Genomic DNA, 27,890 nt, shown 5'->3' with positions numbered 1-27,890 from the left:
CTAACGTGTACCCCTGCACACTGACTCGGTACCGGTACCCCCTGTATATAGCCTAGTTTTTTATTTGTATTTTTTACTTTCGTTTATTTGGTCAATCATTTCTTAAATCTTCTTGAACTACGCAGTTGGTTAAGGGCTTGTAAGTAAGCATTTCACGGCAAGGTCTACACTTGTTGTATTCAGCGCATTTGACAAATAAAGTTTGATTTGATTTGTATAATAGGAAAGAGTGAATCGTGCTATGCTACTTGATGAAGTTAACAAGCATTCAGACCAGCCTTCCTGATTGAACTTTCGTAAAAACGACATAATGAGGAAGAGGTAGACACCAGTGAGAGAAACAGAAGGAAAAGGAAGAACACAGACAGAGGAAGAAAAAGCTAGAAAGAGAGAAAATGACAGAACATTAGTGAAAAAGAGAGAAACACACGGCTTTAACCAATTAAGCGGGTAGCTCCCAGCCATAGAGAGAGGAAGTGACAGGGAAATAGCAGCTCTCCTTCTTGTGTGTTTCAGCCCCATTGAACCTGCGATGGGAAGGGCATCCTAATCACAAACAGGCGTTTACCGGTCGGTGTGGTATAGTAGTAGTGGGATGAGATCCACCCTCCCTCCCCCCTACCCACCAGCGCGGTCTCCCCGGCGATGAATAATGTAGAAGGGAGGGGTGGAGGCCACTGAGCGTGTGCAAGGAGAAGGGATCCCTCCCCCTTCAGCCCCAGCCCCCTAGCCTGCAGCTGCTGCCTACTACAGAAGGTCAGTGGGAGAGAGAAGAGAATAGAGGATAGGCAGGAGAGGATGGTGTGTTGAAAACGAGGGACCGAGCGAGAGAAACGAGAGGGGTGGGGTGCCGGATGGACGAATGTGTCGTCCTCCAGCGATGACAGCCATGCTGAGTCCCAAGATCAGACAGACCAAGAGAGGTGAGCGAGCCGAGAGCGGGTGTTTATTTTTCTCTACCACTACTATCTAACCACACTACTGCTACACATTGTATGTGAATGGAGCACATGGGGCGGTACACGTAGATCGTTCTACTAGGATGCGGTCAATGACATCATCATCTCCTGTTTGGTCTTGATGATGCCGGCCAGATGCTTGTCTGTCAGCTGCTGCTTCTGATGTTCGCGGCATTGACACTAGAACGTGAATGACAAAATGATGCAGGTGTGAGAAGATTTCATGGGAGTTTAATGGGAAATTATGAACAGTGCTAGATATAGGGAGAGATCACTTTGCAATCCGTATTCTCATATTCTCTCTAAAATAAGATCACATTGAGAGCGTATAAGAAACTAAACGGATGAATTCATTCATTAAAAGATATAAGAAATAAAATAGATTCAATTAGGTTTGTGGTTCTAAGATAGGCACATTCTCTGCATAGCTTTTGTAATTGGTATGTAAATTTGCTTCTTTTTATTAATTTAACAAAACACATGAAGAAATTCAATTTTCGAGTCCTGGTCCATTTAAATCTATTTCCTGGTCCATGGTAATCTCTTTAAATAGCCCACATCTCAGCTGTTTCACTCTCCCCATCATCATGCCTTTGAAGTACATTACCATGGTTTTGGGATGAGATAGCCCACTACTGTAGTACACTACTACATAGCCTGGTTCCTCTCTAGGTTTCTTCCTAGGTTTTGGCCTTTCTAGGGAGTTTTTCCTAGCCACCGTGCTTCTACACCTGCATTGCTTGCTGTTTGGGGTTATAAGCTGGGTTTCTGTACAGCACTTTGAGATATCAGCTGATGTAAGAAAGGCTATATAAATAAATTTGATTTGATTTGATTACTACACCGCATTGACAGTAGTATTACTGACAGATGAGCTACAGACACAGTAGTAGACACACATACACACATACTATGCAACAGAATATACAGCATAGATACAGTACGCACTAGGGCTAGGAACTGCCAGGGACTTCACCATACAATGTTATCACAACACTTAGGTGCCGATATGATATGTGTTGCGATTCTCACGGTTGCGATTCAATACTGCAATTTTATTGCAATTTGATGTTCCAAACATATTGCTCACTGTACAAGAGAGAGCATGTACAGTTTCTTAGGCAAACTCTCCACGGATTCTCAATGGTTTAATACATTCATCAACAGCAGATAGAGTCAGTGGGAATTATCCAGTCATGCACCTGTAGCCGGCTACCACCCCCTTCCCATGCATCATAAATCACACAGCAACCATATTAATTAAATGGAATTTCTCAAATGGATTCTGTGCTTGGAGAAAAGAGCCAGGTAATTTATCCTGTGGCTGATAAGTCTACGCATTGTGACAGGTTAATGGATAGCTATTCTCTGATTTTCGAGGACTATACAGCCATACCATGTGATGATGAATCCACATCTCAAAAGTTAATTAACAACGGCGACTGGATATAGGCTATAGCAGGGGCAGGCAACCCTGTCCCTGGTGTGCCGCAGGTACTGCAGGATTTTGTTCCGACTTGGCACCTCACCTGACCAACTGGGCTGATTGTTCAACACACCTGGTCTTCTAGGTCGGTTAAATCAAAACATGAAGGGCCTGCGGCACTCCCGGTCCAGGGTTGCCTACCCCCGGTCCAGGGTTGCCTACCCCCGGTCCAGGGTTGCTTACCCCCGGGCTATAGTATGTGTGTGTGCAATGCAATCATGCAGTAGCTGTTTCTCTATGGTCCTAATGACTATCTCTGGATGAGGTTACACCCACTTTGAAACAAGACAATATACTCTGGATTAGAGACATATGGGCCATATTCTAGTAGCAGCACATTGGAACATGCTAAATAGACAAGTTATTATAGAGCACATCTCCTTAGGTGGCGTGATCATTTTTTCAGACGTGAGCTCATTGATTGATGGTATTAGTAAAGCTGGTACACAATATACATTACTCATGATGAACATCCTTGGCAGACTATTCTCTAGGGTCAGGGAGTACATGCCATATACAATAAGGAGGAGGACCGCCAATCTACTACATCTTTCATTGAAGATCGCTATAAATCATATGGAGGAGAATAGTATGTTTGGGTTAGAATCTCAGAGCGACTGTGAGGGTGAACCATCCATTTACTTAACTATAAACATACAAAGAAATACTCTGAATGCGCACTTCGTAGCTAAATGAATTGCTGGTATTTTGTGTAAACACAACAGTCCCATGTTGTTACTTACAGACTGGAAGAGACCACATGTTAAGCTACACCCATGACAACACAGGGAATCAAATCAAATGTTATTTGTCACATGCGCCGAATTCAACTTGTGTAGACTTTAACGTGAAATGAATCACTGAGAGGAGAAATCTCCAAACTGGCTCAGTGTACCATTGGCCTACAAACACTTACATACACACACACACACACACACACACACACACACACACACACACACACACACACACACACACACACACACACACACACACACACACACACACACACACACACACACACACACACAACGACTCAAATAATTTGGCAGTGTGATCCAATGCGCCCACGGATTGCAACATCTGATGCAAACTACATTACACTTATAGAAGAAAATGGTGCTATCTAGATGCTCCCCATAGGAGAACCCTTTGAAGAACCCTTTTTGGTTCCAGGTAGAACTTTTTTGGGTTCCATGTAGAACCCTTTCTACAGAGGGTTCTACCTAGAACCAAAAAGGGTTCTCCTATGGCAGAGGTTCCCAAACTTTTTATAGTCCCGTACCCCTTCAAACATTCCAACTCCAGCTGCGTACCCCCTCTAGCATCCAGGGTCAGCGCACTCTCAAATGTTGTTTTTTGCCATCATTGTAACCCTGCACACTATACAATACATTTATTAAACATAAGAATGAGTGTGAGTTTTTGTCACAACCCGGCTCGTGGGAAGTGACAAAGAGCTCTTATAGGACCAGGGCACAAATAATAATGAATAATTTTACTCTTTATTTAACCATCTTACGTATAAAACCATTTTTGTTCATTGAAAATTATGATTTTTTTATTTAACTAGGCAAGTCAGTTAAGAACAAATTCTTATTTACAATGACAGCCTAGGAACAGTGGGTTAACTGCCTTGTTTGGGGGTAGAGCAACAGATTTTTACCTTACCAGCTCAGGGATTCGTTCTAGCAACCTTTCGGTTACTGGTCCAATTCTCTAACCACTAGGATACCTGCCAACCCAATGAATAACTCACCACAGGTTAATGAGAAGGGTGTGCTTGAAAGGATGCACATAACTCTTAATAGCGAGATTTGCCAAGGCAGGATACTTTGAGCGCAGAAATCTGGCACTGGCTTCTGATTAAATTAAATTTTCACAGAACCGCTTGTTGCAATTTCTACGAGGCTCTCTTGTTCAGATATTGGTAAGTGGACTGGAGGCAGGGCATGAACGGGATAACGAATCCAGTTGTTTGTGTCATCCGTATCGGGAAAGTACCTTCGTAATTGCGCACCCAACTCACTCAGGTGCTTCGCTATATCACATTTGACATTGTCCGTAAGCTTGAGTTAATTTATACACAAAAAATCATACAATGATGGAAAGACCTGTGTGTTGTCCTTGTTAATGCAGACAGAGAAGAGCTCCAACTTCTTAATCATAGCCTCAATTTTGTCCAACACAATGAATATGGTTGTGGAGAGTCCCTGTAATCCTAGATTCAGATCATTCAGGCGAGAAAAAACATCACCCAGAGAGGCCAGTCGTGTGAGAAACTCGTCATCATGCAAGCGATCAGACAAGTGAAATTTATGGTCAGTAAAGAAAACTTTAAACTTGTCTCTCAATTTAAAAAAACGTGTCAACACTTTGCCCCTTGATAACCAGCACACTTCTGTATGTTACATGGTCGCTGCCCATATCATTGCATAGTGCAGAAAATACACAAGAGTTCAGGGGCCTTGCTTTAACAAAGTTAACCATTTTCACTGTAGTGTCCAAAACGTATTTCAAGCTGTCAGGCATTCCCTTGGCAGCAAGAGCCTCTTGGTGGATGCTGCAGTGAACTAAAGTGGCATTGGGAGCAACTGCTTGCACGCGCGTTACCACCACTATGTCTCCCTGTCATGGCTTTTGCGCCATCAGTACAGATACCAACATGAGCAGCTGCTACATATGGACCGTTAGTGGAATTCCCGCGAGAGAGTAACGGTTAATGTGATTGGATGTTAATTATTTGACGAGGCTACCAGTATTTGACATTGTGTTGTCATTTCGCTGAACACTCGATGGTTTAATGTTATTTTTGGCAGTGAAACGAGGATACTCAGGCGAGAGAAAAAACGAATCGAAATGTATAGCCCCGTTGGAAAATATAAATGGACTGTTTGAAAATGTGAAGGAATTATTATATTTTTTTTAAATAAAAACAATTCATATTATTGTTGTTTTTTAAAAATGTTTACATTTTTATTATACATTCTTATTTGGCGTACCCCCGACGGCATTGCGCGTACCCCCAGTTTGGGAATACCTGTCCTATGGGAACAGCCGAAGAACCCTTTTGGAACCCCTTTTTCTAAGAGTGTGCACTACTAAGGCAACATTTACAAATCATTCCTTCATTCCTCTTGGCCCTATTTGGTTTCTTCGAGTAGAGTCGAATTTGAAAGGGCAGTGTGGAAACTGGAAAACAAGACTCATGAGTCTTCCTCCAAATGTCTGTTTAGAGACCCCACAACGCCACGCTGTGTAATGTCTGAAACACCACTGAGGAATTACATCTGGCTGGAATGACAGAATAATGAATAGAGTACTGAAAGACTTTATAGTTATATAGTTATATAGTTATAGTTTCATTTAAGACGATATCTGAGACGATGTTTGAGATCTCACAACACACCAATTGCGACATTAAAACAAAAGAGCTCAAACGAGTCTCTACCGACCATGCTTATGGTCAAACCAAATCAAGTCAAATCAAATCAAATTGTATTGGTCACATACACATGGTTAGCAGATGTTAACGCGAGTGTAGCGGAATGCTTGTGCTTCTAGTTCCGACAGTGTAGTAATATCTGACAAGTAATCTAACAAATTCACAACGACTACCTCATACACACAAATGTAAAGGGATGAATAAGAATATATACATATAAATATATGGATGAGCGATGGCCGTGCGGCATAGGCAAGTATAGAATACAGTATATGCATATGGGATGAGTAATGTAACATATGTAGACAATTTTAAAGTGGTGTTATTTAAAGTGACTAGCGATACCTTTATTAAATCCATTTATTAAATATATTAAAGTGGCCAGAGATTTGAGTCTGTATGTTGCCAGCAGCCACTCTATGTTAGTGATGGCTGTTTAACAGTCTGATGGCCTTGAGATAGAAGCTGTTGAGATAGAAGCTGTAAACACAATGATATAGTAACTTGTTGACTTAACTCTAGAATGCCTACTTCAAGTGTTTTAGTACTCGTCTGTAATCTCAGGATTTAACCTATGCCTTTTTTTTTTTTTTCTCATGCATTCTGCATGATAGCAGGGTGAACAGGCAGTGGCTCGAGTGGTTGTTGTTCTTGATGATCTTTTTGGCCTTCCTGTGACATCGGATGTTGTAGGTGTCATGGAGGGCAGGTAGTTTGCCCCCGGTGATGTGTTGTGCAGACCACCCTCTGGAGAGCCTTGCAGTTGTGGGCGGAACAGTTGCCATACCAGGCGGTGATACAACCCGACAGGATGCTCTCAATTGTGCATCTGTAAAAATTTGTGAGTGTTTTAGGTGACAAGCCAAATTTCTTCAGCCTCCTGAGGTTATCATCTTCTCCACTATTGTCCCCTCGATGTGGATGGGGGGGTTGCTCCCTCTGCTGTCTCCTGAAGTCCACAATCTCCTTTGTTTTGTTGATGTTGAGTGAAAGGTTGTTTTCCTGACAACACACTCCGAGGGCCCTCACCTCCTCCCTGTAGGCCGTCTCGTCATTGTTGGTAATCAAGCCTACCACTGTAGTGTCGTCTGGAAACTTGATGATTGAGTTGGAGGTGTGCATGGCCACGCAGTCGTGGGTGAACAGGGAGTACAGGAGAGGGCTGAGAAGGCACCCTTGGGGCCCCAGTGTTGAGGATCAGCGGGGTGGAGATGTTGTTTCCTACACTCACCACCTGGTGGCGGCCCGTCAGAAAGTCCAGGACTCAGTTGCACAGGGCGGGGTCGAGACCCAGGGTCTCGAGGTTAATGACGAGTTTGGAGGGTACTATGGTGTTAAATGCTGAGCTGTAGTCAATGAACAGCATTCTTACATAGGTATTCCTTTCGGGGGTCACTCCATTCAAATTGCATCCAAAATTGATAAACCTGTTCTCGATTTATATATAGCCCAATATATAGATGTCCTAGCCTACCTCTTTCAGGTGATACATTCAATGGGTTAAGCATAATAAGCTTCTGACTTAGAGCCTCTGTCTCTTGCGCAATATGCACCTGTGCTCCGTTGGCTTTTTTCCTTAAAAAAATAATTGGAGTCCCATGAAGGAAAAGCTAGACTAGAATAGCTTAATGGACATAATGTTTTTTTTGGCATTTTTTATACCAACACACTATTTGAAAAGGGATGCAAGCGCTTGTTTGCTGAATGTTAAATACAGCCGCCTTTAGGACTCGGGTAGTTTGAGAGAAGAACGAACGTGAGACGGCAGTAGGCTATAGCAGCTATTTCTTCAGACCCATGACCTTTCAATCTTCCTGAAGGGAAGTGACAGCCTTCTGCATCTAATTCTAGTCCTATATTATTCAAGGACGTCATTAGAACGATGCAGTTAAGGACAACAAAACGTATTTCATTTAACTGTTGAACCCAAGGAAGGAATGAACAACAAAGTGAGAAAGAGGAGGTGTGCCAATAGCATTCGGGGAAATACAATTTTATGAAAGGTATTTACGCGTCAGCCTACTAATTATACGAATAGGCCCTATTATATTTCAAAATTAAAGTCAAATTCGCTAGCCAATATTTGTAACTCTGTAGGTCTCATGTGCTGCACCAGAATTGCATGTTCACTCCCTGCTTTGTCATGGTTTGAACGATGTGCGTCATTCCAGTCAATATAATACAGTATAACACAATGCAGTACAGTAATACAGCTCACACTCAAAAAGATCAGCCTACTGGAGCTAATTTCATTTATTTCGCCAGGAGAGCATAGAGCTAGCTACATCTACGGGCTTTGACGTTTTTCTGTCGTGCAAAATGTGCAGTAGCCTATAGGCCTATCATATATTGGAGAACGGCACAATCTAGGCTCACAAAATGTATTTTGTGTATGGTTCATCAGGCTCAGGTAGCATCACGCTTGAATGTATCGATCAAAGCTTTATAAGCGTTATGATGCTTTTGAATGACACTTTCGGTTTTGGCGGGAAGAACTAGGTTAGCCGTTGAGAAAAGGGATTTATTCTCGGGAACATTTGTAAAAATAGTCGGGAAAATATTCAACACTAGTGTGTGTACAGTATGTGCTCTAATAAGGCTTCCAGACAAGCACACAGGGCTGTGATTGAGTGGGGCCGGCAGAGCACCCAGAAACAGGGATGGAGGTAGAGAGAGATGGACGGACAGTTGTAGACGGAGAGAGAGAGAGAGAGAGAGAGAAATGGTTCATGTGATATATGGCCGCTGCTCCTATGATGAGTGTAACCCATTAGGAAGGGAGCCAGGCAGGCAGCCATGGCAGTAGGAGTGGAGGGGGACAATGACGGCTAGGCTACGGTGGCCATGCAATGTTGTGTCTGGTGCTGGGGGGCAAAGGAGCCACAGCCCAACCCATAACCACAGAGTATAATAAACAATGACTGTAAATGTAGGTTTGATTTGAAATTTGATTTGATTTGAAATGAATGGACAGTTAGAACTATGAATTAATTCCAATAAAACATGGGATGTTGGGAACTGTACTTCCAATAAAACATGGTGGGTGATGCCAGGGACATGTTGGGAACTGTCTTTCCAGGGTGTCTGCATCATACCTATACTATAGCGTTCCGCATCCTTAGGGTCGGGAGCTTTCCCTGACCACGCGAGAAACTCCTGGCCGTCCATACCCGTCCCACATCGCAAGAAGGAGAAGAAAGGGAGAATAAGAGAGAAGAAAAGGGAAGAATAAACATTGATTTTCATCCTCCCTTCCCCCTCTAAGCTGAGCAATGATCCTGAGTGTGTCACACAGGAGGTCCAGCAGAGAGGACGTCTGCAGGATTGATTCCTATAAATTATACATGATCATCAAATTGCTTGTCTTGTTTGCCTTTGCTGCTGTTTGGCTCTGTGGGAGGTGTTGCTGAGTGGCTATTCGCTCAGGATGGTCAGGTCTCTAGAAGCTGAAATCAGGTTTTTGTTTATTTTGTCAAATGTCATGATTAATGCATGGACTAGTAAAGACCCGATTTTACTTTCTGCACATGCTGTACTGTATTAAGTAATCTTGTCTGTGTCCTGTATCAAGCTAATTTCATGAAGTACGTTGCATAAAGGACAGACTGACACTGATCCAGGGTCAGTGTGAGTTCAGAGCCTCCAGACATAGGGAGCCTATAAACTGCATCTGAAACAGTCCTTGACTGAGCTCACGTTACACTAAAACCCAGAGTCAATCCCAGGAGGTCTTATTATCACAGTTCAAACTGGTTCCTGGTTCTGTTGGTCTGCCAGAACGGACAATAACTCTCTTCCAGTGGCTTTAAATGAATTGCTTAGATCACCTGAGGCCTTTCCTCTCTTCCCTGCGCCGGGTGGGTCTCCAGCCACCTCTACCCAGGGGAGGAAGGGGGGCCTCAGCCTCAGCTCCAGGGCAGGACGTGGTGTGTGTGGTGTCTGCCTCACCATGGCAACCCTGGAGCTGACACACACTATGTGTATATGACTGTCTCCCTCACTGTCTGTCTCCCTCTCTGCCTGTCTCCCTCTCTGCCTGTCTCCCTCCCTGCTTATGTGTGTATTTGTATTCATGTGTGTATGTGTGTGTGTCTCGACTCTCCAGCCCGGTCCAAGAGCATGGTGATGGGGGATGTGTCCCGGGGCCCATGCCGCCCGTCCTCCCCCAGTCTCCAGGAGGGGGCTCTGAAGGCTGGCTGGCTGAAGAAACAGAGGAGCATCATGAAGAACTGGCAGCTAAAATGGTTTGTCCTGCGCTCCGACCAGCTCTACTTCTACAAAGACGAGGAGGAGACCAAGCCACAGGTACTGAACATTCACACCTAAGCTCTTCTTCAGTTCATTGCAGAGGTTCGCTGAAGTCCTTTATTTGGTTTAATGTGGGACTTTCGCTATAGTAGCTACTGTCGCAGGTTCAGATCCTCTCCAATAATACTTGTCTGTGGTTTTTCATCCGTTGCTCAGAAAAACAGGCCAAAGGAATTGTCTATATCACCACCTAGCATGGATAGATAGCACTGCCATCTGCCTAGAAGGAAAATCAGGATGAAACATAGTTTTGATACCGTTGCTCAATTTTGGGCATGACGTTTTGGCATGGTCATGAAAGAGCTGTGCAGTAATCAGGCAGACAGTTGTTTCAGGACCACCACACAACATCAAGCCAGGAAAGGGTAATGAAGTGATCCAACAAAAGACAGCAGGCGGTAGTCGGTGGCCCAATGCTTCCAGTGTTCAGTGATCATCTTCTTACATTCCCGGCCTGATATCCAAGCACCTCCATTGATTTCCAAAGGCGTTCCCACTTGACTGCTGCCCTTTTAAATGCAGACCTGTCTCCCCAACACACACACACACACACACACACACACACACACACACACACACACACACACACACACACACACACACACACACACACACACACACACACACACACACACACACACACACCATCGAGGCCTTTCAGGTTGGAGAAGCTCTGCATTAAGGCCTGGCTGAATGACTGAAGGGTTTGATAGGCACCTTTTAATCACAGGCTGTCAATAGTCATCCAGCCAGTATTGATTTCTCCACACACACACACACACACACACAAACACACACACACACACGCGCGCACACGCCCCTTCCTGCGCGGTAACCAGGATGTGTGTGAAAGTGTCAATCTGTCCGCTTTTTTCCCATCTAATCAATAGAAATTGGAGCAGGGGGCTGTGTAAGCAATTCACACAGCAAAGTCTCCCACTGAGATGAAAGGAAATGATAACTGAAGGAAGGGAATTTGCATGTAGGCAATCTACAGCCATTTTTTATCATGTAGAGCAGGCCATTAAGGAATGACTTGGTGTTTAGAGCCACAAAGGTTGCTACAAGACATCTTCTGAAGGGAGAATAATCTCAGATCTTGAGTTCCGTCTTAATTTTCCTCAGTCATTTGTCCCCATATTCAAGGCTCATTGTACCCCTGGGAGCTCTGCTGGGCTGTTAGCCCTGCCCCAACATTCTACCAATTTGTTGCCATGGCAACTACTGTGGACAGCTTGATCTCTGGTTTGGCAGATCCCATCCTGTTTGATGAGGGATGATGAGGGATGCTGCCAGACTGGTAGAATGAGACCCGGCTTTCCTTCTGAGTAGTCTCTAAATTAACAGGCCTTGATTACGTTGTTTAATTATTATTGATCTCCATTCAATAATCTGTACATCTTCATCCTGAAAGAGATGAAAGAGATAGATATCTTTCTATTTTCTACCCTAATATTCTCATAAGGATTTGATCAATATTTGTGATTTAACCGATTAGAGTTTAATCTCACTGAGTTATTGTTAATATTTGGTTTTGAATGGATTCTGTCTTTGTTTATTCCAGGGCTGCATACCTCTGCAGGGCTGTCAGGTGAACGAGCTCACCGCCAACCCAGAAGAACCAGGGAGACATCTTTTTGAAATCGTTCCAGGTGAGATAATCCATCAACACCAAACCCTCTCCTCCTTTAGCAGAAAATACATGTGTTCTCAAGAGGAGGATATTTAGAGTATTGCAGTTTCCACACTGAGCCAGCAGGGGGCAATGCTGATGTTTCACAATGGAGACTGGAGATGCAGGACACAGACGCCATACTGACTGGTAGATAAGCTTGCACTCAAAACACTGCAATTACACTGAGTGTACAAAACATTAGGAACACCTTCCTAGTATTAAGTTGTACCCCCTTTTTCCCTCAGAACAATTTGTCGAGGCATGGACTCTACAAGATATCGGAAGCGTTCCACAGGGATGCTGGCCAATGTTGACTTCTATGCTTCCCGCAGTTGTGTAAAGTTGGCGCTATGTCCTTTGGATGGTGGATCATAATTCACACACACGGGAAACTGTTGAGTGTGAAAAACCCAGCAGTGTTGCAATTCTTGACTCACTCAAACCGTTGCGCCTGGTACCTACTACCATACCCCGTTCAAAGGCACTGAAATATTTTTTTCTTGCCCATTCACCCCCTGAATGGCACACATACACAATCCATGTCTCAATTGTCTCAAGGCTTAAAATCCTTCATTAATCTGTCTCCTCCCCTTCATCTACACTGACTGAAGTGAATTTAGCAGGTGAAATCAATAGGGGATCATAGCGTTCACCTGGATTCACCTGGTCAGTCTATGTCATGGAAACAGCAGTATATCACCCCCTAAGAATTGCATCCCTGTGGATGTTAATAATCTCTTTCGTGACAGAATCTCCAAACCAAGACTTCAGAATCAGAACTAATCACTAAGAACACATTGACGCATCAGTATGGATTCCACCTCCTTGGCGAATGACATTTTAATAAAGGGAAGAGAGAAAAGAGAATAGTCTCATTCTCATCTTGCCCAGGCATACTGACCCCAATAGCTGGTTCTCAGGACTATCAGGAGTCTTTTAAGGTTGACATCTATGTTAAAGTAACCGGTGTGAAAGGACTAGCTTGTTAGCGGTGCGCACTAGTAGCATTTAAATAGGTGACGTCACTCACTCCGAGACCATGAATTAGTTGTTTCCCTCGCTCTGCAAGGACCGCATATTTTGCAGAGCGATAGGTAATGATGCTCTGTGTGTGACTGTCGTCGAAGTGTTCAGAGGTTCCCTGGTTTGAGCCCAGGTTGGGGCGAAGGAGAGGGACGGAAGCAATACTGTTACATGTACACGGATAATACGCAGCTTTGCCTGGGGGCGAGTGTGCTGGAAAGACCCTACGCAGTCAACTCTTCACGCTCAATACAGCCCGAATGGTCATTTTCAATTAAAGTCACTCAGAGTGAGCTAGGCAAAGAGATCGTATTCAATTCTAATTCCTAATTCTGCGGTACTAGGTAGCTACTGTATATCACTCAGTTAAAAGTTATTTGCACTGTGATTTTTTCCCCCACTGTGTATTGTTGCTGACGGGCCAGTGGGTCTCTGTGTTTTCTATTTATGGCGAGTAAATATTGCAGCAGAGTGTAACCCCAATCAGCCTTTACTGGCTACGTGTGGATGAGCTAGGCAGGCAGCACACAGGCTGTCAAGGCCATTTCTGAAGACCATTTCAACAGTGGGACAGCAAGAACATAATGGAAAGGGGACTGCATTTCAATCGGAGGTGTGCACTTTAGAAGTCTCCCACTCTCAAACCCAACTCAGCCCCCTACATGCTCATTAGAAGAGATTCAATTCTCAGGCCCTTGAGAGAAACGGGGTGTTTTTTCTCCCTCTTGCTTTCTCTCTCACTCAGCTTGAATGAAAGCTTTTCACTTCTCAGCCTTGAAATAAACAACCACTGAGTGCTCAGATTGACTCTGGCATTACGATAACGATCCACTCTGGTAATGGGGTTGGGAAACAAGGGATCGTGGTAAACAAATGTTACTGTAAGGCTTCAACAGAGGCGTCGGGGAAGCTTTTTGTGTACTTCTTACAATAGGTCAAGAGGGACCACCACATTCACCCACAGCACCCAAAATGTCTCCATATGGATGGTCCTGTCCTCATTCATACTATCCATTTCAGAATCGGGTTTCGGCAAAGAGCAGTGCCTGCAATTCATTGGCCAATTTGGCTTTTGACTGTGCCATCTAGGGTGTTAGAGAACCCATGACCTCTGAGGTTACTGTCTGTATAATTCTCCTAGCACTTGTGAGAAATCCCTCTGAGCGTCTTTTGTCTTCTGTTACCACATCACGTCATCCTTTCAGAGTAGGGCTGCGCAATTCTTCTAATTCACATCGAAATTGCAACATTGACATCCACTTTTATAGTTTACTCAGTTGTTTTGCCCTCTTATGGCTGTTTCCTACACACACTAAACGCCGCCCCCTGTCACTCAAGTGGTGCAGTTCATCGTCCTAGCTGTTAGATCCACTATAAGTTTGCATGCGGTTCTGTTAAGTCAAATGCAGTCAAGAGATTGTAACAAACAAGAACAATACTGCTTTCCACTTCGTTTTTTATTTAATCATTCTATTTCTATGATTCCAACAGTTTGCCCAAGTCTTTAGATCTATATCGCAGGTGAAATCGCAATCACAATATTTGGTTAAAAAAATGCTATTTGATTTTTGGGCCCGTATCGTGCAGCCCTATTTCAGAGCAAGGCTAGGCACTAGGGTGTTCCTCGGTCTCAGTTCACTGACTCTCTCCATGCATGACCTCTGCCAATAAACGTCCTTGCAGGTTGTGTTTGATGTGGACACTTTAAGGTCCTTGCACTGTCCAAATGAAAGAGAAGCGAAGGCCCCTGCAAATTGACACTAACTCATCAAGGGTACAAATATGCATAGCTTGATTTTTTCCCCCTCCAGAATTTGGCAAGATATGATGCATTGATACATGATACATCTCCACTCATTTCCTCAGGAACATCTACGGTGATAGACATCCTGTATGACCAAATGAACCTATCTGATAGCACCTCTTATATCCTCATATCCAAGGCTACAATTAAACTGGTTAGGGAGCCCTCACACATTTTAAAGGTATAATATCCTGCTTCTTTTCCCTCTAATATCCTTGGGAGCAAGAAAGCAATGAACCACAATGTAGCCAAATCCAACAACCCTTTTCAATATCCTTTAAACTGAAGTAGCTATGTGGCTATTACTGAAAGCCTATCAGAGAAAGGAAACAGGTATTATAATCTGTGGTTTATAAATGCACTCTGTGCTTAAGGGTTTACTCAAGGCTAAGCTTCCTTTTGTGTTGGTCTCTAGCCATAAAACCAGCTGGGAAACAACAGCCTGTAAAGGATGGTGGACACACACACACACACACACACACACACACACACACACACACACACACACACACACACACACACACACACACACACACACACACAAGCCTGGGTAAACAAGACAATTTCAGCTAATTAATTATTGCAGGCTACTTGTTTAGCCAGTGCAAACACACACACACACACACACACACACACACACACACACACACACACACACACACACACACACACACACACACACACACACACACACACACACACACACACACACACACACACACACATACACACACACACACACACAGACACACACACACTTGGAGCCTGTCCCCTACCCCCAGCACCAGTCCAAGCCTTGCAGAAAAGCTCAGCCTTATAAAGAAGAGCTGTTTGCTAGAAGGGAATACAGCTTTAGACAAAGAACAGTGGTCCTGTCTTTCTAGGCCTGCACGACTTCTGATTAGCTAGTTGTCAGCTCATTGCTTATAGAGCACCCCGCTGGCTCAGAACATTGAATGAGGGTACTAACACGATCTTTGTATACAGTATGAAACTATTTTCTTAGTGCCCTCTGACATTTGCATATTACCCTGTGGCACTAGCAGTAGAAAAGCGTGTGATCTTGTTTACCTGAGTAATGTGAGCCAGGTTGAAAAAGTCAACAATATTCACGCGTGCCTCCCTTTCATCTGAGCTTCATTGTGGGCTCTCCTTACCTGATATGCATAAACTGTCAGTAACTACAACAATGGCTCACTTCATGACCCCAGACAGTGTTGCAAAAGAAAGCAATGGAAAGTAGCTAGGCGCTGTTTTGTTGGTTTTAAGTCTATGGACAGCATGCTGGAATTTGTGATGGAGGATTTCCATGGATCTATAGATGGGTCTTGTGGTGACGTGACTGTGACCCTTAGGCTAGCAACAAACCTACACACATCACTCTTTCTGGTCACTTGAAGTGAAGGGAAAACACCAAGGCCTACTGTAAAAATGGGTTAGTAGGACAAGCTAGCCAACAGCAGAGTGTGATCCAACAACATGATTACAACGATCAAATCAAATCAAATGTTATTGGTCACATACACATGGTTAGCAGATGTTAATGCAAGTGTAGCGAAATGCTTGATGCTAATAGTTCTGAAAGTGCAGTAATATCTAACAAGTAATCTAACAATTCCACAACAACTACCTAATACACAAATCTAAAGGGATGGAATAAGAATACGTACATATAAATATATGGATGAGCGATAGCCGAGCGGCATAGGCAAGATGCAACAGATGGTATAAGGTACAGTATATACATATGAGATGAGTAATGTAAGATATGTAAAGATTATTTTAGCTGTAGTCAATGAACAGCATTCTTACATAGGTATTCCTCGTCCAGATGGGATAGGGCAGAGTGCAGTGTGATGGCGAATGCATCGTCTGTGGACCTGTTGGCGTGGTATGCAAACCGACGTGGGTCTAGTGTGGCAGATAAGGTGGAGGTGATTTGATCCTTGACTAGTCTCTCAAAGCACTTCATGATGACAGAATAGTCATTTAGTTCAGTTATCTTTGCCTTCTTGGGTACAGGAACAATGGTGGCCATCTTGAAGCATGTGGGGACAGCAGACTGGGATAGGGAGCGATTGAATATGTCCGTAAACACACCAGCCAGCTGCTCTGCGCATGCTCTGAGGATGCCGTCTGGGCCAGCAGCCTTGTGAGGGTTAACACATTTAATTGACTTACTCACGTCAGCCACGGAGAAGGAGAGGGAGGGCCCGCAGTCCTTGGTAGTGGGCCACGTCGGTGGCACTGTATTATCCTCAAAGCGGGCAAAGAAAGTGTTTAGTTTGTCTGGAAGCAAGACGTCGGTGTACGTGACGTGGCTAGTTTTCTTTTTGTAGTCCGCAATTGCTTGTAGACCCTGCCACATACGTCTCGTGTCTGAGCCGTTGAATTGCGACTCCACTTTGTCCCTATACTGGTCATTGCAGTTTAGACTCATACACTATTAGAAAGAAAGGTGCTATCTACAACCTAAAAGGGTTCTTTGGCTGCCCCCATAGGATAACCCTTTGATGAACCCTTTTTTGTTCCAGGTAGAACCATAATGGGTTCCATGTAGACCTCAAAAGAGTTCTACCTGGAACCAAAAAGGGTTATCCTATGGGGACAGCCGAATAACCCTTTTGGAACCCTTCTTTTCTACGAGTGTACTACAGATCACCATGACAAATCTGGCCAGTCAGAGGGTTCCCAATTGACTCGCAACGTCTGTGCGTTTTCCAGAGAGTGTGTGTGTGGACTGGGGAGGTTTGTTTGGTAAGGAAGGGGAGAGGAGCCCATCTAATCACTCCACACACAGCACACTGCCAGGGAGGGAGAGGGAGAGCAAGGCCAGGGCACACAAGGAGAGATTAGCGTACACTCCTCCTCTGGTATCTGCCTCTCCCGAGGGAACCCAGGGGATAGAGATAACTACTGCTGCCCATGTTAGTGAATGAGAGAATCTATAAATGAAGAACAGGAAGAAGTGGGACTTGTTTTTCGGGGCTTGTTTTTCCTGACATTGAGCATGCCTCACTGGCCCCGCCTGCCCAGTAGTACCTGCGTGTGGATAAGGATACACAACCTCCAGGAGGGCAGCACGTACCCTATTCATGCCCCAGCTGTAGCACTGCCAGCTCCCCTCAGTGAATCATGGGAATGGGGCTGGCCTGCTGTAAGCCCACCAGGCTCAAACAGGAACACCTGCAAGGTAAAGCTAGCTACCTTTTTAGAGTTATATTGTAAATGTCAATTAATGTCATTTGAGTACATGTAATGTACTGTAATTATATTGAACAGCTATGGGCTAATGATGTCCATCTGTCTGTTGTGGATTTCACTTGTTTTGTCCATAATGCAGTATGCCATACCACAACAAAGGTTTACTTTGTAGGGGAGCTAGAGTAGCTCAAAAAAAGGGTTTTATTTTGTTGGTCGTGGTGTTCTGTTGTTGTATGACGTACTGCATTCAGGTTTTCTGAAGTCCTTTCTTTCATTTGAAGGGCAAGCTTTTCTGGTTATCCAACAAAGGTTGGTAGAAAACAATATAGGGCATGTTCTACAACCAATCATAGCTGCTCCAGAGGACATGTTTTATCACCAAATGTACATACTATAATAAATTAGAAAAAGAAACGTAGTATATGCCAGAATTATCATGATGTTCCCTCTCCATGGTGACCCTACACACAGCTATTTGGGAAACATTATACACAACACGTGTGCTGCACTTCCTAAACACTCCGGCACAAAGGTCAGCAGGAGTTAATCAATTCCCAATCCTCAGAAAAATCATCTGGACCATTATTCACACTGACAGTGGCCACACACACAGAGACACACAACACCGCTGCTTATCACTAACTGCAGGTGTCCGCACCTCCCAGTCAGTCAACTATGTTCACACAGTCAGTGGTGGAGCAAGAACTCAATTGTCATACTTGAGTAAAATAGATACCTTAATAGAAAATGACTCAAGTAAAAGAGAAAGTCACCCAGTGAAATACTACTTGAGCAAAAGTCTAAATGATCTGTTTTGAAATGTACTTAAGTACAGTGATGTAAAAAGCACTCAAGTGTCATACTGCAGGGGCTCATTCCAACACAGACACCATTTACAAATTCCGTATTTGTGTTTAGTGTATCCGCCAGATCAGACACGGTAGGGATGACAACCAGTGGAGGCTGCTGAGGAGAGGACGGCTCATAATAATGGCTGGAATGGAGTCGATTGTATGGTATCAACCACATGGAAACCGTCCTCTCCGCAGCAGCCTCCACTGATGACAATGCGTTATATTGATAGGTGTGGTGGAGGTGTGCTGTCCTGCCTGAGCATTCTAAATGTAACAAGTACTTTTGGGTGTCAGGGAAAATGTAATGGAGTACAAAGTACATATTTTCTTTAGGAATGTAGTGGAGTAAAACTAAAACATAAATATTAAAGTAAAGTACAGATACCCCCCCAAAAATACTTAAGTAGTACTTCAAAGTATTTTTTACGTATGTACTTTATACCAAGGCACCCAGGTAAGAAGAAACCTATTTTTCACAGTAAAACTCATCCGTTATCTCCCCTCCCTTCCACTAAGGATCCATCCATCCACAAGCACAGTGGGCAGTCTGACATTTACCGACCAGAGGGAATCACTATCACCAAGAATGACCTTCACTGCAGTTTTCTGTGGAACATGAAGAGTCCTAATCAAAATATCAGCCCTTTTATGTGCTCAGTAGGAGTGAGACTTGCATTAAATCCCAGAGCTCTGGATTATCTTAATTGCTTCCAAATCATATTGACTCAAGACCGGTACCCCCTGTGTAATATATATATATATATATATATTTATTTATTTTTACTTTCGCGTATTTAGTAAATCTTTTCTTAACTCTATTTTCTTACAGTCTGCTGGCGGTGGGCTGGAAGAGGAAGCATTGACTGTGTTCAGGCTCCTTTATGTCTGCGTCAGCGGGGCATCTTTATCACTCGCTTGATTTCTCTCTTTTCCGGTGGCTGGATAGATCACTTATGTGGGTGACCTGGCGGGAAGGCATCCATCTGTTTTACACTGTTATTGATGACAGGAACTAGGACTGAAGAGCTTTGTCTTTCCTATCAGACCACATAAAGGAACAGCTTTTTGAACAAGTGCTTTTGAAGCTGTAACAATATTAACACGTTCATCTCTCAAGTTAATGGAAAGTGCTATGTTTGGAACCAAAAGTATCCAATATAGATGTTTGGTACAAGATAGTAGAAGGTGTTCTTTTTTTGTGAATGATATGATTCTCTCCTACAATGGGAGTCCCTTTAGTCTTTTTTTGTTTGTTTTCAAGTTCATATCAGACGGCAGCAGCTAAGCGCTATTGCTTTCTGCGCGTCTGGTATATGAGTAAGATGTTTTGAAGCAGAAGACAAGTGGGAAATACAGTATATCTTGACAGAGCCAATATTTATTTTATTTATCCATTATTTTACCAGGTAAGTTGACTGAGAACACATTCTCATTTGCAGCAACGACCTGGGGAATAGTTACATGGGAGAGGAGGGGGATGAATGAGCCAATTGTAAACTGGGGATTATTAGGTGACCATGATGGTTTGAGGGCCAGATTGGGAATTTAGCCAGGACACCAGGGTTAACACCCCTACTCTTACGATAAGTGCCATGGGATCTTTAATGACCTCAGAGAGTCAGGACACCCATTTAACGTCCCATCCGAAAGACGGATAATATTCCACCAGTCAAATGATAACATCATCATTTAATATTTTATGAAGGCAATAGAATTCTCAGCATTATTTTGTACTCGCATAGGGAGGTTTCAACTGATTCCGAGAATATACAGTAGTAATATGCTAGGAGTGCATAGACAGGAATTATATCTACTCTATCAACATAATATTAGGTATATGAAGTACTGACTGAATACGATGACTGCATATGGTAATAATGATAAAAGTAATAACTAAAGCATTTCAGCCTGGACTATAGACTGCAAACCTGTATCTAAGGGTCACATGAGTACACAGAGCCCAAAGCAGTCAATGTGACTGGGCTGCTAAGTGATAATCACAGTGGTGTGAGTTTGCTGAGCTGGGTGACAAAGGCACTTAGCTTTATGGCACCACTGTTTATATTTGGTTTACCTTCCCAAAGCTAAATGGCATGTCCTAACATGGCGAGAGATATCATTACATGGATTACTGGACCCCAGTAAAATCACATCTGAAGAATGATATCTGATGAATCACTTAAAAGTGACCTGTTCTCTACATGTGTACTACTATATCTGATAAATGCTAGACATTCATTGTGTTGCCAGATCCTATAGGGTCAATCAATTGAGACATGTAGTCTACATTTGGTTGTTCGGTCGGTCTGTTATGTATCCACAGAGTTTCTAAACCCAGAGGCGCAATATCGCTAGGCTTTCTGGGAACGCTCGCGAAGCAGACCAAACAGACCAGGCCAGGGTTTTGAGTTTGAGAAGTCAATGAGAGAAGTGACATTCTTCCTTGGTTGTTCATTTTCCCGAAATCTAAAGGCACAACCGAGATATGAGCCTGTCTCTTTAGTAGTTGAACATGTTATTACTCCAACCTCGTGCTAGTGACAGACTGACACGTTTTCATTTTCGTCAAAAACAACTTGTCGAAGGAGTGCCTTTGATTTGACCGCCTGCACATGTGCAGTTTGGCTTGGGGGCGACCGTTACACTCAATGGCATGTTCCTACAGTTTTCGCCTATCTTCATGGTGTACTATCTTTGAAGTAGCTGTAACTGTATTCTAAACAAAACAACTACACCATCTAGTGGTAATAGTGCCGGTTACAACTTTATTCACCAAGAGGTCTGATATGAGGGTAGTTGATGGCTAACTTGTTGGCTGAAAATCCAATTTTTTATTTAGACAGCTTGATCTTTGAGGAGTCGGGCCTACCTGATTGGATTTCTTGTCCGTGCACAATATCTTATATTGTAGCCTTGTACAGGGATGGGGCTCTTAAAGGACATCTTAAAGGACATCTCCCGATGTGGAGCTGTGGTATGAAAAAAAAACATGAAAGGATATTGAAGTAGCTGGACTCATCAACCTTTCATTAACCTCAGTCCACTTTCCCCCCAGATTAGTCTGCCAACCTATTAACGTTCAAAGATGCATTCGACTCATCTCTCTCTCTCTCTCTCGTTCTCTCTCTCAGGTGGTACAGGAGGAGAAAAGGACCGCGCTGCTCTCAGTCATGAGGCCTTTCTGCTCTTGGCCAACTCCCAGAGTGACATGGATGACTGGGTCAAGGCCATACGACGGGTCATCTGGGCACCCTTTGGAGGAGGTAAACTAGGCTGGCATTCAAAGTGATTTTGCTATGTTTCACTGTTGTTTCGCAGTGTTCAGTCTGGTTTTACCAGGGCTAGAAGGAAAACCGCTTCGCCCAGACTTATATTCATGATGCAATTATTTACAAAACTGATCTAATGCTCAGTGAAAGGATATTCTGGTCAAGGCTCTCATTATTCTCTTTATGTCACTCAAACATTTTTGACATGTGCTGTAGGGGGTCAGAAGGTTTGACAGACAGAAAATCATTGCATGGCGTACAGTATGTTCAGAACAGACTAACGAGTCCTTTCAGAGTCTTTATTTCCTGACTAGTGTGTCATTACACTCTGTTCAGTTTCGAACATTGCACTGAAAGGCTAGTCTACTGTACTTGACGTGTATGCAGAAGTTTCAAGTTTTAATGTCACATGCACAAGTACAGTTAAATGTCTTCCTGGCAAGCTCTAAACCCAACAATGCAGTAATCAATAACAATGTAATACTACAAATAGCAATAAGGTAGAACAAATACACACAATAAATAAAAATAAGGAAATAAGAAGAGCACGTGAAAGTAAGTAAGCATACTATATACAGGGTCGGTTTCAGTACCATATTTACAATGTGCAGGGATACTGGAGTGATAGAGGTAGACATGTATAGGTAGACATGTAAAGAGGTAAGGTGACTAGGTATCAGAATATATGATAAGCAACGTAGTAGCAGCGTATATGATGATTGAGTGGGTGTGTGTAGAGTCAGTATAAATGTACTATAAATGTAGTATAAATGTAATATTATGTGTGTGTGAGCAAATTATGGAGTGAGTGTTTGTGTGTGTGTTGGAGTGTCAGTGTACGTGAGTGTGTAGGGTCCTGTGAGTGTGCATAGAGACAGTGCAACATTTTTCATTAAATAAAACACAACGGTCTACTCAGATAGTCCGTGTAGCCATTTTGTTAGCTATTTTGTTAGCTATTTAGTTAGCTATTTAGCAGTCCTGGGGATAGAAGCTGTTCAGGATCCTGTTGGTGTCAGACTTGATCCACCGGTACCGCTTGTCATGCAGAAGCAGAGAGAACAGTCTATGGCTTGCGTGGCTGGAGTCTTAAATGATTTTACGTGCCTTCCTTTCATATCGCCTGATATAGAGGTCCTGGATGGCAAGGAGCTTAGCCCCAGTGATATACTGTGCTGTCCACACCCTTTCTGTAGCGCCATGCAATCGAGGGTGGTGCTATTGCCATACCAAGCAGTGATGCAGCCAGTCAAGATACTCTCAATGGTACAGCTGTAGAACTTTTTGAGGATTTGAGGGCCCATGCCAAATCTTTTTCGACCTCCTGAGGGGAAGAGGCGTTGTTGCGCCTTCTCCTCGACTGTGCGCGTGTGTGTGTACCATTGTAAGTCCTTTGGACACCGAGGAACTTGAACCTTCAACCCGATCCATTGCAGCCACACTGCAGCCCCAAGCCGCATGGAGGGGACAATGGTGTTGAACGCTGAGCATTAGTCAATGAACAGCATTCTCACATAGTTGTTCCTCTTATCTAGTTGTGTGAGGGAAGTGCGGAGTGCAATTCAGATTGCGTCGTCTATGGATCTGTTGGGGCGGTATGCAAATTGGAGTGGGTCTAGGGTTTCTGGGATGATGGAGTTGATGTGTGCCATAACCAGCCTCTCAAAGCACTTGGCTAGTGTGTGTGAAGGCAGCTGGATATCCAGATATTACGTCACACAGAGGATGTTCTAAATAGGACGATCACAGCATGTCTAACTGCCATCCATGCTTTCATATCATACATTCTAAATATGAGGGTTGTTCTAAGATCCTCTATGTTTTTTGAAGAACCTTAGGGTTCTTGGCATTGAAAATGGCCGGCAAAATTTTGCACTGCTAAATTATTCTGCCTGTGGATACGCAGAACATCAACACGCCAGAGCATATACCCATTGGACTTGGGGTTCTGCTGGGAGTTTACCTCATATTTGGATTTTTAAATTCTGCTTTGCCACTAAAATCATAATAAACACTGAGAACTAAAATATTGTGTTATTGATGTAATTTTTATGCGTATTACTATTATTCATAATAACTTGGGAGGGGGGTAGCTGAAAAATTAACCCCAAAGGTTCTTTGAGGATCCATTAAAAGGGGTTCTTTGAAGAACTTATAGGGGTTCCCCCACAGTTTCAATTTGAAGAACCCCTAAAGGAATCTCCAGGAACCTTTTGTTTTTAGAGTGTAGCCGTAACTTTAAACCCATCCGACACTGGAACTGGAAGGCAGGCACACTATTGTAGTCAGTCAGTCAGTGAAGGCTGCTTACGGAAGGACAACTCACAATAACGTCTGGAACGGCTGAGCGAATGGAATGTGTGTTGATGTATTTATACCTTTCCACGGATTCCGCTCCAGCCTTTACCACGAGCCCGTCCTCCCCAATTAAGGTGCCACCAACCTCTGGTGTAGTCAGTAGGCTACTTGTGGCTTCATATATTACATTTTGGAAGGAGCATGCAATGATGAAGAGAACTTCTTTAGCCCGTATCTAATTTTAATGTCAAGAGGGCCTACATTGAGAGGATATACAAGAATTTGCTGATAACAACAAGATTACGTATGGACATTGGACCTATGGACATTTTCCGTATTGGCCCATGCCAAGTACCTCAATTCCTCCACGAAGATGAGCGCAGACTAGAGTTTTTGAAATTAACCTCCAACTCCTTCGATTCGCTATGTGTCGATACTTAATAAATCTTCTTCGGGATTGGTGTCCCTTCCAGGGGACTGTTGAGCTAACCTAGGCTAATGCGATTAGCATGAGGTTGTAAGTAACAAGAAAATTTACCAGGACATGATATTGGCAGAGAGCTTAAATTATTTTTAATCTAACTGCACTGTCCAATTTACAGTAGCTATTACAGTGAAATAATACCATGCTATTGTTTGAGGAGAGTGCAGAGTTTTGAACATGAAAAGTTATTAATAAACAAATTAGGCATATTTGGGCAGTCTTGATACAACATTTTGAACGTTGAAAGGTTGAACGTTGAAAACATTTCCCAAATCTTAACATAAAACATTAGTCAAATTAACCCCAGAATTGGTTTATAAACTCAATAAATTAAGTCATGACATTAAGAAGGATTACCTGCTGAATTCAAAGATACAGCACTCGACTAAACTTCACTTGCGTCATCTTTGTGGTTTTGAGAGATAAACATGGTAATGCTTTCACTTATTGCACATAAAGGAACATAGTTCCCACGTGATAGAGTGCTTGCTTTGTTATGCAACTGATCTCCTTTCTGTCATCCTGTGAACCCCATTCATTGCTGCTCGCAGCTATATTTTGATTTGCATTTTGTGTTTACTTGTTCATCCAACTACTGAATGTTGAGATGCTGCATATTGCTATTCCTGAACATAACTTTCCATTGGTTTGGCATTTTATTATGGTAATGAATGACAACCATTATTTAATACTGAAATACAGTATGCAATACGTTTTTCTTGCCTGCAGGGATATTTGGCCAGAGTTTAGAGGACACAGTCCAGTATGAAAAGAAGTTTGGCCATCGCCTGGCACCTCTTCTGGTGGAGCAGTGTGTGGACTTCATAAGGGAACGAGGTCTGGATGAGGAGGGTCTTTTTCGGATGCCAGGGCAGGCTAACCTGGTAAAGGATCTACAGGAAGCCTTTGACTGTGGGGATAAGCCTCTATTTGACAGGTAGATGAAAGGTCATCTACATTCCCTGTTATTGAATAGAAAATAAATGCTGATTTGTTTAGCTGGAAGTAGAAGTGGTGGTACAGGTAGTGGTGGTCAACTTTTCACGATAGCTGTGATAGTGTATACACTGTACGCCTACCTACTATATAGCCTACCTTTAAATCCTTCCACTACAATACCGTAGGCCACTAGGCCTTTAGCATTTGGATATTGTGATTCACAGTTAGTAGGCAACTTTAGATAACTCTTTCGTGCCCCGTTGCAGTAACACTGACGTCCACACAGTGGCGTCCCTGCTGAAGCTCTACCTCCGTGAACTGCCTGAGCCTGTGGTCCCTTTCTCCAAGTATGAGGACTTCCTCGCCTGTGCTCAGCAGCTGGCCAAAGACGCGGAGGTGGTAAGAAACACTTCTCTACACTAGTTCTTGTCATGTTAGTACTCACACTATGACTGAAGCCAAAGAGACAAACTGCTCTGTCGTTGGATAAAAACCAGGGTTCACGTACATTATGTCTTTGTGAAGAAACAAAAGCTGTTGTGATACTGTATGTCATTCTCAGGTTCTCATCTTATCTTCTTAGGGTGTACAAGAGCTGGGGAAGCAAGTGAGCAATCTTCCTCCAGCCAACTACAATCTCCTGAAGTACATATGCAAGTACGTCCACAAACATCCAACTCCCGTCCTTAGAAGATCACAATTATCTCATTTTATCACAGTCACATTTTCATATCTTTCTAATTCTGTCCCGCCGTGCCTTGCCTTTCTTTAAAGGTTTCTTGATGAGGTCCAGTCTCACGCAATCAAAAACAAGATGAGTGTACAGAACCTGGCCACTGTATTTGGACCAAATATCCTCCGGCCCAAAATGGAGGACCCAGTGGTAATTATGGAAGGTATGAACGAACTCTCATTCATTTTATATCATACTGATATTAATAGGCACTGTATTAATCATCTGAGACTTCAAATGGCTGGGAAGTATGATGCAGAGAAGATACGGTACATTGCTTATGGAAAGTAGAGTACCGAAACACTTTACTATTGCATGCTATCTATTCATGACTCATCTACTCTATGTCCAGTTCACAAAACATATACAAATCCAAAGTAGAACAGCATTGTACAGTATGGTTCCTTATACCTTTTTATTGTTTCCTGTAAAGGGACCTCCCTAGTCCAGAGCCTCATGACCGTACTGATCAGTGAGCATAAACGTCTGTATTCGGGGAGGGGGGAGCTGGAGGTCCCTGTTCCCCAGCCAGAAGTGACCCTCCAAGGCCAACAGCTCCTGCAGCACAGCATCGGTGGCTGGATTTCTGAGGAGGACCTCCAGAGCTGTCCCGCCAACCCCAACGAGGACCTCGCCTGCAGCGGCGCCTCTTCTCTGGATGCTAAACTCTGCGCCGCCACCGCCCCTCCGCTCAGACTCGCTCCTTCAGGGAAGGGTGAGACGGTGGTCAGCCCCAGCAAGCAGACCAAGAATGTTCCCTCCTGGAAGTACTCCTTCAAGGGCTCCTCCACGCCGCGGCCCCCTCAGGCCAAGCCGGCCGTTTGCGCGGCTGACGTCAGCGCGTCCTATAGTGGAAATTGGCTGATGAACGGGCTGTCCTCTCTGAGGAGCCACAGGCGCACCGCCTCGGGGGAGCGTGTCAGGGACTCCACCAGCTCTTCCCAGAGACTGTCCACCTATGACAACGTCACCTCTTCCTCCAGCATGGGCAGTGTCCCCAGCGTAGCCAGCACGCCTTGGTCCACCTCCTCCTGTGAAATCGCCGCACCTGACTCAGGCAGCGAGCCCTCATGGCCTAACTGTGGTACCGGGAAGGGTCCAGGGGAGTGCCAGTGGCAGGAGCTAGCCTCACCCCAGCGCCAGGGCCAGATGGGAGGCCGGGAGGAGGAGAGAGTTGGAGATAGGGTCTCAGAGCAAGAACATGACAGTAGTGAAGCCATGGAGCTGTGTGTTAGCAGCGCAGGCTGCAGTGACAATGGAAACACCATAGCCAATATGTTGGTGCCGTCCATCTTGACGCCGGAAGACCTTGACGGAGGCTCCAAAGCACTTACCAGCCTGGTGGAGGGTCTGAAGGATGAGCTGAGGCAGCAGAAGGTGGCCTATGAGACCATCATCAAAAAGTAAGT

The 27,890-nt window shown here is 43.8% G+C and overlaps 1 protein-coding gene across 2 annotated transcripts in view; it reads left to right on the top strand.

Annotated features, from left to right (window-relative positions):
* The first annotated feature begins 726 nt into the window (after nucleotides 1-726).
* LOC139580988 (rho GTPase-activating protein 22-like) overlaps nucleotides 727-27,890 on the top strand; it is a 28,737-nt gene continuing 1,573 nt past the window's right edge. The window contains exons 1-9 of one of the 2 annotated variants that reach the window (XM_071410259.1): nucleotides 727-923; nucleotides 9,996-10,195; nucleotides 11,763-11,850; nucleotides 21,890-22,021; nucleotides 25,539-25,746; nucleotides 26,015-26,147; nucleotides 26,332-26,405; nucleotides 26,523-26,644; nucleotides 26,915-27,884. In XM_071410259.1, coding sequence (XP_071266360.1) covers nucleotides 863-923; nucleotides 9,996-10,195; nucleotides 11,763-11,850; nucleotides 21,890-22,021; nucleotides 25,539-25,746; nucleotides 26,015-26,147; nucleotides 26,332-26,405; nucleotides 26,523-26,644; nucleotides 26,915-27,884 — 1,988 coding nt within the window. In that variant the 5' untranslated portion in view covers nucleotides 727-862. Of the gene's footprint in view, nucleotides 924-9,995; nucleotides 10,196-11,762; nucleotides 11,851-17,539; nucleotides 17,894-21,889; nucleotides 22,022-25,538; nucleotides 25,747-26,014; nucleotides 26,148-26,331; nucleotides 26,406-26,522; nucleotides 26,645-26,914; nucleotides 27,885-27,890 lie in introns of those variants that run through there. The other variant, XM_071410260.1, reaches the window with a different exon arrangement.

The sequence above is a fragment of the Salvelinus alpinus genome, chromosome 7 (assembly GCF_045679555.1).
Source record: "Salvelinus alpinus chromosome 7, SLU_Salpinus.1, whole genome shotgun sequence".
NCBI classification, from domain to species: Eukaryota; Metazoa; Chordata; class Actinopteri; order Salmoniformes; family Salmonidae; genus Salvelinus; species Salvelinus alpinus.
The sequence above is the reverse complement of the archived record's forward strand: the minus strand, read 5'-3'. Positions and strand labels throughout refer to the sequence as shown.